Source organism: Silene latifolia, chromosome Y (assembly GCF_048544455.1).
Source record: "Silene latifolia isolate original U9 population chromosome Y, ASM4854445v1, whole genome shotgun sequence".
Taxonomy (NCBI): Eukaryota; Viridiplantae; Streptophyta; class Magnoliopsida; order Caryophyllales; family Caryophyllaceae; genus Silene; species Silene latifolia.
In genome coordinates, this window is record NC_133538.1 from 254,262,758 (window position 1) to 254,272,265 (window position 9,508).

The 9,508-nt window shown below is 38.8% G+C and overlaps 1 protein-coding gene and 1 long non-coding RNA gene across 2 annotated transcripts; one reads left to right on the forward strand and one right to left on the reverse strand.

The window, feature by feature from the left end:
• The first annotated feature begins 248 nt into the window (after positions 1–248).
• On the forward strand, positions 249–1,106 carry LOC141630472 (uncharacterized). The gene has a single exon (XM_074443287.1). The coding sequence runs from the start codon at positions 249–251 to the stop codon at positions 1,104–1,106; it is 858 nt and encodes a 285-aa protein (XP_074299388.1).
• A 5,177-nt stretch (positions 1,107–6,283) lies between these two features.
• LOC141626384 (uncharacterized) lies at positions 6,284–9,282 on the reverse strand. Its single transcript, XR_012535964.1, has 3 exons — positions 9,068–9,282; positions 8,445–8,509; positions 6,284–7,363 (listed from the first exon to the last, which is right to left on the reverse strand). It is a non-coding gene; the product is annotated as an uncharacterized LOC141626384 (long non-coding RNA).
• Positions 9,283–9,508: the final 226 nt, after the last annotated feature.

A 9,508-nucleotide genomic window follows, 5' to 3' on the forward strand; every position in this document is an offset into this window, starting at 1 on the left:
TGTATATATCCTTTTATGATCTTGTATATCTTTGATATAGCATGTTTCTATAGTTAGAGAGATACTCTCCTTGTAATTAGGATACGGTTAATCTTTTGTATCTATATATTGGCTAATAATATGAAACCCTACTCAGGGATTTAATCAACTTACATGGTATCAGTGTCTAGGTCTTTTCTTTGTGCGTTCCCTTTGCTCACAGCATCACAAAGAATCGTTCCCCATCACCGGTCTAGCCTCACGCCAAGATGCCCGGTGAAGAGAAATCTGACCACCAGAAACCCGCCCTCCATCCCGTATACACGGTCACTAACATTCAAAACAAGGTCCGTGTCTTAGACGGCGTTAAGGTCTCGTACTCGCTCTGGGTCGACCTATTTAAGCTTCATGCTCGTGGTTACAAGGTTCTGCATCATATTGACGGTACCGCTCCTCCGGCAAAGTCGGATTCGTTGTATGATTCTTGGACGGAAGTAGATGCCATTGTTTTGCAATGGATTTATGGCACAATGTCAGACGATCTCCTTCCCCGTGTTCTCAAACGTGACTCCACTGCTCGCGAAGCCTGGACTCGTGTGGAGAACATTTTTCTCAACAACAAAGGTGCCCGTGCCGCAAGTCTCGAGCATGAATTTATTAATCTCAAACTCGGTAAATTTCCTAATTTCGATTCCTATTGTCAAAAACTTAAGGATTTGTCAGTTGCTTTGTCGGATGTCGGCTCGACCGTCACCGATCAGCGATTGGTGTTACAATTAGTTCGCGGCCTCCCTAAGGACTACGATACGGTCGCGGCTTACATAAACCAAACGCTACCGAATTTCGAAAATGCAAGGAGCATGATCGAGCTTGAGAATCATCGACAAGAGAGCCGTGAAGAACCTACGGCTCTAGTAGTTCCTAACTCTCCCCCTCCTGATTCTCGCACTTGGGATGATGCACCCAAGTCCGGCCAGCCTCGAAATAACCGTGGCCATGGCGGTAAACGAGGCAACAATTCCGGTCATCAGAAGGGTGGACATCGCAATTCCAAACAACACCAGCAGCCGTCTCCTGCCCCTGCTCAGTCGTGGGGCCCTATGCCGGGGTGGCCGTCCTACCAGTGAGTCCCTCCGCCTTGCCCGTATCCCACATACCCAGGATGGTCGCCTCCGTGGCCTATGCAACAGGCCCCTGTTTTTCGTCCCTCAAATCGCAACAATCAAAGCAGGAATACACCTTCTCCTGGTTCTGCTCAGGCCTATGTCGCAGCCACTAATGACAGTGCACAAATGACGGACATGGGACACGCATTCAATGCTTTAACTATGCAGCCATATAGTCCGTTCTACATGGACACGGGAGCATCTTCTCATCTTAGCGCGGACGCAGGTATGCTCAATTCCCCTCTTAATTATAGCACGATTCGTTCTATTTACGTCGGAAATGGTGCCAGTATTCCGGTACACGGTTCAGGACAGACCAAAATTGACACACCACACCGACCCCTTCGACTTAACAACGTCCTATACACACCTCAAATTATTAAAAATCTTATTTCCGTCCGACAATTTACCAAAGACAATAACGTGTCCGTTGAATTTGATCCCCGTGGTTTTTCTGTGAAGGATTTAGCGAATGGGAATCTGATTCTGAGGAGCAATAGTGACGGCGATCTTTACCCTGTGTCAGCTGTGTCAGCCGCATCCCCACCTCCCGCGTCCAGCCACTCTTTGATTGCTTTTTCACCCGATGTTTGGCATTCTCGCTTAGGCCACCCGGGTTCGTCTATTTTACAATTGCTTAAATCTAATAGTCATATTGATTGTAATCGCACACAACATTCTCATTTATGTCATTCATGCCAAATAAGCAAACATCAGAGATTGCCTTTTTCCGAGTCTTTATCAAATACTCTTGCCCCGTTTGACATTATTCATAGTGATTTGTGGACCTCGCCAATCAAAAGTAAAGCAGGTTATAAATATTATCTAATTTTGATTGACAATTTCACACAATTTGTTTGGGTTTATCCTTTGAAATTCAAATCCGAAACGTTTTCCAAGTTTATTAAATTTCGGAACTATGTACAAACCCAATTCAATCGTCCCATTAAGACTTTCCAATGCGATTTAGGTCGAGAATTTGACAATAATGAATTTAAAACATTTGGTGACCAACACGGCCTAGTCTTCCGCTTTTCTTGCCCTCAAACCTCGTCACAAAACGGTAAAGCTGAACGTATGATTCGAAGAATAAATGAAATTGTTCTAGCTCTTCTTCTTCACGCATCCGTTCCCTTAATTCACTGGGTCGATGCCCTTCACACCGCTGTCCATCTTCACAATATTTTACCAACCAAACTACTAAAATTCAGCTCACCAACTTCCGCACTTTTTCACAAAAATCCCTCCTACACTCATCTCCGTGTCTTTGGTTGTGTATGTTACCCAAACTTGACAGCGAAGTCTCCACACAAGCTCGCTACCCGTTCCACAAAATGCGTCTTCCTCGGATATCCTCAAGAATTCCGTGGTTACAAATGTCTAGATATAGCTAGTGGTAAACTCATTATTTCCCGCCATGTCACTTTCGACGAGTCGGTTTTTCCATTCGCTACAAACCCGAACCCAACCACGACCCCTGACCACCTCACTGGACATCTAACCCCAGCCCTCATTGACGCCTTCCTTCAACCTGCTATCCCCCTACCAACCCGAACCCCCCTGACCAACCCGAGGCACCAGGGTCCCTACCCTCTGCTCAGTCCTCAACCCCGCAGCAGCCTACTCCTACCCCGACAACACCACCTCCTCCCTCCCCTACCCCATCCCCTGCCACCGTTACTGTCCCCATCAACCCCGCAAACACAACCAGCCACTCCCCTTACTTCCCCTGCCACCACGACACCTCAGCATTCTCCCCCCACCCAACCACGATCCCACACACCCAGCTACTACAATGCCTCCCCAGACCCACCCCCTGTCTCATATCGTGGACACCAAATGACCACACGTGCAATGAACGGGATTTTCAAACCCCGCGCTCTTGCCGTCACAAACCAAACCACCCTTTCACCCATTCCCAAATCCCCTCGGGCTGCCCTACAGGACCCTAACTGGAATAACGCCATGAACGACGAGTTTCGTGCTCTAATTAACAACAATACATGGGAACTCGTACCTCGTCCGACAAGTGCACATGTGATCCGTTGTATGTGGCTATACCGTCACAAATTTAAATCCGATGGCACCCTTCAACGATACAAAGCACGTCTTGTGGTAAATGGTAAATGTCAACAAGTGGGCATCGATTGCAATGAAACATTTAGCCCCGTCGTAAAACCGACAACAATACGAACCGTGCTTAGTCTTGCTGTCTCAAGGGCTTGGCCCATCCACCAATTGGATGTGAAAAATGCTTTCCTTCATGGGGACTTGGCCGAAACAGTTTATATGCATCAACCCCCCGGTTTTGTGGACCCTAATGCGCCGCATCATGTTTGTCGCCTCCGCAAGTCACTATACGGTCTTAAGCAAGCTCCTAGAGCTTGGTATCAGCGGTTTGCGAATTTTATAATCTCCAAAGGGTTCCGTAGTAGCATATGCGATCCATCTTTATTTATCTATTCTCACGGGTCTGATATGGCCTACATGCTACTATATGTTGATGACATTGTATTAACAGCCTCTAGCACCTCCTTTCTTCGTCGCATTATTAACAATTTGTCACAGGAATTTGCTATGAGCGATTTAGGAAAGCTCCATCATTTTCTCGGGATACAGGTAACACGTTCTTCTAATGGACTGTTTTTATCTCAACATCAGTACTCTCGTGAACTCCTTGAACGTGCGTCCATGGCTTCGTGTAATCCCGTCTCAACACCTGTTGAAGCCGGGTCTAAGCTTAGCTCCACAGCCGGCCCTTTAATGGCTGATTCGACATTGTATAGAAGTCTTGCTGGAGCCTTACAATACCTGACCATTACAAGACCCGACATCACTTATGCGGTCCAACAGGTTTGTCTTTTCATGCACTCCCCTCGTGAACCTCACTTTCAATTCTTAAAGCGTATTTTACGTTATATTAAAGGGACCATTCAGTATGGCATCACCATCGCCAAATCAGCCACGAATTCTTTAACGGCCTACTCCGACGCTGATTGGGGTGGATGTCCCGATTCACGACGTTCTACTTCCGGCTACTGTGTCTTTCTTGGCAATAACCTGGTATCTTGGTCGTCAAAGCGTCAAGCTACTGTGTCCAAATCCAGCGCGGAAGCAGAATACAGGGGTGTTGCAAACGCGGTTGCCGAAACTAGCTGGCTTCGTAGCCTACTTTCCGAACTACACGTTCCTATTTCTAGAGCTAGCATAGTTTATTGTTATAATGTCTCTGCGGTATATTTATCTGGAAACCCGGTACAACATCAGCGGACCAAACACATTGAGATAGATATTCATTTCGTCCGCGATCAGGTTCGCCTTGGGAAAATCAAAGTTATTCATGTTCCGGCCGAATACCAATATGCCGATATTTTCACAAAGGGACTTCCAAGGCACCTCTTTACACGCTTCCGTTCCAGTCTAAGTGTCCGTTCTCCTGCCGCTTAGACTGCGGGGGTGTATTAGTAAATATTATTAGTTAGTCTGTATATATCCTTTTATGATCTTGTATATCTTTGATATAGCATGTTTCTATATTTAATGAGATACTCTCCTTGTAATTAGGATACGGTTAATCTTTTGTATCTATATATTGGCTAATAATATGAAACCCTACTCAGGGATTTAATCAACTTACAATCTATTCATTTTGGCACACAGATCAAAGAAATAAACAAAAGGAGAGAAGAATACTGATAACTAAAGACTTCTCTCACATGTCCATTTCTAAGACCCACTTGCTCACTTGTGTAAACTTACCAAAAATAAAAATTGATTACAATTGAATAATCCACCCCAAAAAAGAAAATTAGATAACAATTGACCAGGATAGAGTAAATAGCAATTTTTAAAAAGTACTCGTAGTTAGTTAGGCCGTTGACCATGACTTAGCAAATCGAACTCGTGCCATAATTTCTTTAAGAAGGAAAACATCAATAGGTCTCCTCGTCGACTACTAAATTAGCGGGAGACATAACATGGAATATAGAAATTAAAGAGAAAAAGGAACATACATCGGATGTATTACCTCAGATTTTACTTGTTTTTGAGCATTTTTTTATTTTTTTCTGAGCTTATTACCTCAAACTCTATTTGTTTTTGAGCATATGTGTATATTTTTTGAGCTTAATAAAGTTTATAATTTAGATTTTAATTTTTTTTCCGTCAAAACTCAAATTTAAGTAACTTTTATATGTAATGTTTTTTAGTTTTATTGTAATTTTTTTGAGTTTAATGTTTTAGTAAATGGATTCAGAAATTTTATGGTAAGACTCATAATTTTTAAAACAAAGCTCAAAAACTTTATTATAATGCTCAGAAAGTATAAACTGGTGGTAGTATATCAGATGTATAATCCACTTACTGGAAATTAATAACCCCTCCCCCTCATCATGTGAAAGGTTTATCAATAACGCTATTAAAAGACCGTCTCTCTGAAGTTTCCACATATGAGGCTCTTATCATTTTAAGTTGATTATGTGTTTTGAGTTCGCATATATTTCTCTTTAAATTACTCCCTCTTCTTAAATAAATTTTATACGTTTGATTAAAATATAATCATATATAAATAAGTACATATAAATAAAAAGTTTACAGAATTTACTTCTCTGCAGAGAGCATATATTAAACAAATTTTAAATAGGAAATATAATACAATAATTTGTATATTTGCTTTGTTAAGCTACTTTCAAAAATTTCCTTATAACTAAAGTTAGCCTTAGCCACACTTTGAAAGTCCTCTTAAATTAACCACAAAAATATTTTAAGTACGTTGCCAAGAGTTAATACAAATTATAAACCATGTTACATAGATTGTACTAGCGAGGCTAAGGGTGGCTACTGGTTAGCACATTGATTGTTATGATACATCTTAAGAAATCCCGTACATTCATCTTTTAAATAATCACCATATATGCATAAATTATAAAAGAAAGAGTTGTAAAAAGAAAATTATAAAAGAGAATTTAATTCCAATGCTCAATTAAGAAACAACGATCTAAATGTGACAACATCTTCATCTATGCTTAAATTATGAGGGGGGTCTAATACCCCGGGCGACCACGGGCGGCAGAAACGGGCCTTCGGTTTTGGCCTCCGAATTTATAAGCTTTACTAATATAATTCAATACAAACCTCAATGTGTATTACACTTATACATTCATATTCGGGGCCTCACTTTTTTTTTTGGTACACCAACCTTCATTTACTTTAAGAGGCCCCTATTTATAAGAGAAAAAGTTGTAAAAAGTTTAAAATATATATCTTCTCTACAATCATATGATAAATTCAGGCAATACTTACATGAAACAAATCTAACTGATATCGATAATATACTCCCTCGGCCTCCAATCGAGTTAACACGATGACAAGGACCCGAACTTTCGTATTACCCGAACTTTCGTATTTTTTCCAGTTAATAACTTGAACTATATAATTTTACAGTTAAGGCAATCTATCTTGACTGCCGTTAAATCAATGCCTTTTGCCTTCTACTTAAATATTACGTTAACTCCACACCATCCATAAAAGATAAAGCTCCAAGTCTGAAGCCTCCAACTAAATCACCATCATCTTCTGCCCGCCATAGTAACACACCCGTCACCACTATTACAACTAACTTAACGTTCATGTCCGTTCCGCTGTTCGATCAAGGCATCGAGTTAGCTAACCACGATAGGATCGACCAACGCCGCCATCTCCATGCCTTTTTCCGTTGTCTTGCCGAGTCAACTTCAATTGGTCCATCGAATTTATGAGCCATAGTAGACCTTCCTAAGTCCCTTTACTCCGGTAAGCCATAGGAGACCTTCCCTAGTGCACTTACTCCGAGTCCGTCAAATTCGTGAGCCATAGGAAAGGTGCTCATGAATTTAATCTTTGTTTTTTTATTAAATATGAATTAATACAATAACATCTAATAATTGAGTTATTTGTATCAAGTATCTCACAAAGGGTGCTGCTTGATACCTTATAAGACAGTAACAGCGATACCGATTGCATTTAGGAGGAAAAGGACCATTAAAGCCGCCACAGCGATCATCTTATTATACTTTTGTTGTCTTATGGTTAATACTTACATGTGTACGACTATAAACACAAAATCTTTTTTGTACGGTGCTAGCGATTGCGCTCGCCGCTCAGGAGTAAAAGGACGATTAAAACCGCCACGATGATTATCTTATTATACTTTTGTTGTCTTACAGTCAATTATTGATAACCTGCACATGAAACGAAAACATAGATCAACTTCAACAAAACTAATAATCTAAAAAAAGCAAACCTGCAAACAAATTAATATGAAATTAATAAAATATAATGAATCTATATACGGAGTGCAACACAATTAAAATAACTCGAAAGTTAAATAATAAAGAAAAAACTACAAAAAAAAGCATGGTAAAACAAATGGCATAACTCAAAGTAACGATAATATATTAATGTTTTAGAATGTATGATTTATGTAAAACTTGAGGATGGTGAGAGGCAATATGAATTTAGGGAGGCATATATAAAGCATAGGTGATGTATTTAAGTCACTCTCAACTTCTAGTGTTAATCTATTAGAGGTTTATTGTCTATCCAATTCTAGTATTTACCAATTTGTATATCTCATATCAAATTCACATAATAATATTTATTAATAATAATATTAGTCATTTGTAAAAGTTGGACTCTTTATAGTCACTCGAAAAAAGCTTCCTTTATTAATATAGATAGATAGATTCAACTACCTTGATATCATGAAACTTAAAAATATACAAAGTAAAAAAAAATGATTTAGGGGATACGTTTAGATGAAAAGGTAAAAAGAGATAAGGGAAAATGCATGCGGTGCCCTTGAACTTTCGATTTTTGCCCGAAATACCCAATTTTTTGTTCCGGAAAACTTAAAGAGGCTATAACCCGTGTCTACGAGTTCAGAAAGTGATAATTTTTTTTTTCAAATCGATTATCTTTTCGAGAACTACGATTTGAAAAAAAAAATTGTCGTATTTGGATCGCGTAGCTAGGAGTTTTTGTACGTTAAAGTTTTATTTACCGAACAAACTTTGAGTGACCATATCTCTTTGTCACGAATTCCAAACGCGACAATTTTTTTTTTTCAAATCGTAGTTCTCGAAAAGATAATCGATTTGAAAAAAAAAAAGCATCACTTTCTGAACTCGTAGACACGGGTTATAGCTTCTCAAAGTTTTCCGGATAAAAAAATTGGATATTTCGGGCAAAACATCAAAGTTCAAGGGCACCGCGTGCATTTTTCGAAGAGATAAAGTATAAGAAAAATTATATGTAGCTTACCCCTATCTAGTGTCAAAAACTCCCATACAAAAGCTTAATCTCTGTCAATTCTGCTCTCTAATAATCTAGTAAATAAATGCCAAAAGACACATTGAAATCAACTTCATAACAATGATAATTACACAGTACAAAGGTGACATTGATAAGGAAATAGAAAAGTCGTATTCAACGAATTAAAGATATTATAATGATCCTGATATCATGATGTATTTAAGAGGAAGAAATATATATACATAAGATTCAGAAGAAATGAGTATTCTGTTGCAATTTCACCAACCAAAAATCAATAGAATTGAGATAGTACAAATCTACAGTATCTCTTACTTCAATTGAGACACAACACCATAGATAAGATATTCGAAGACAACTTGTTTGAAATAATAACATAATAAATTCATGGTAGAATCTTTCTTATCTTCGAATTCTTTCTCTATACAGATGAAAATTGTGAACAAATTCATTTGTTCCGGGTAAAAATAGGAAGCAAATCAAACGAAATTAAGTCCAGAAATATATGAAAGATCAAAGGATATGTCAAAATAGTTAAAAAAACCTATGAAAAATATAAATCAATCAAAGTAAAATTGAAGTACGAAAAAAATTTAGGAGTTTAAGCACATCACCTAATATAATGACTTCATTCCACACACAAAATGATTCACTATGGAATTTGAGAGGATCAAAGATAAGATTTGATTGTCTTTCTTCGCTGCGGAGGCTGAGATCAAGCAGGAAAATTGACTATTGTGTGATGGTTAGAAAGAGGAAGAGGGTTAGATGAAAGAGGCGGTGAAACCGTAAAAATGGATTGTGTATAAGATATGTGTAACTGATTTAATAAAATCGTTGACTCATTTAATTGTGTTTTACTCATCTACATTTAGCATGTAAAGTGAGCGGGAAAAATACATGAGATATAAATTTACATAATTTATTTTCGCCGTACAAATTTTACTCATCTCAGTACTTTATCACTAAGTTTTCCATTTTTCTACCCTTATCGAAAAAACATCAAACCTAATTCTCTCTACCTTCTCTCTATTATTTCATCCATTAATTATCTT

Coding starts and splice junctions, on each gene's coding strand:
- LOC141630472 (XM_074443287.1), top strand. CDS start 249: ATGCCCGGTGAAGAGAAATCTGACCACCAGAAACCCGCCCTCCATCCC.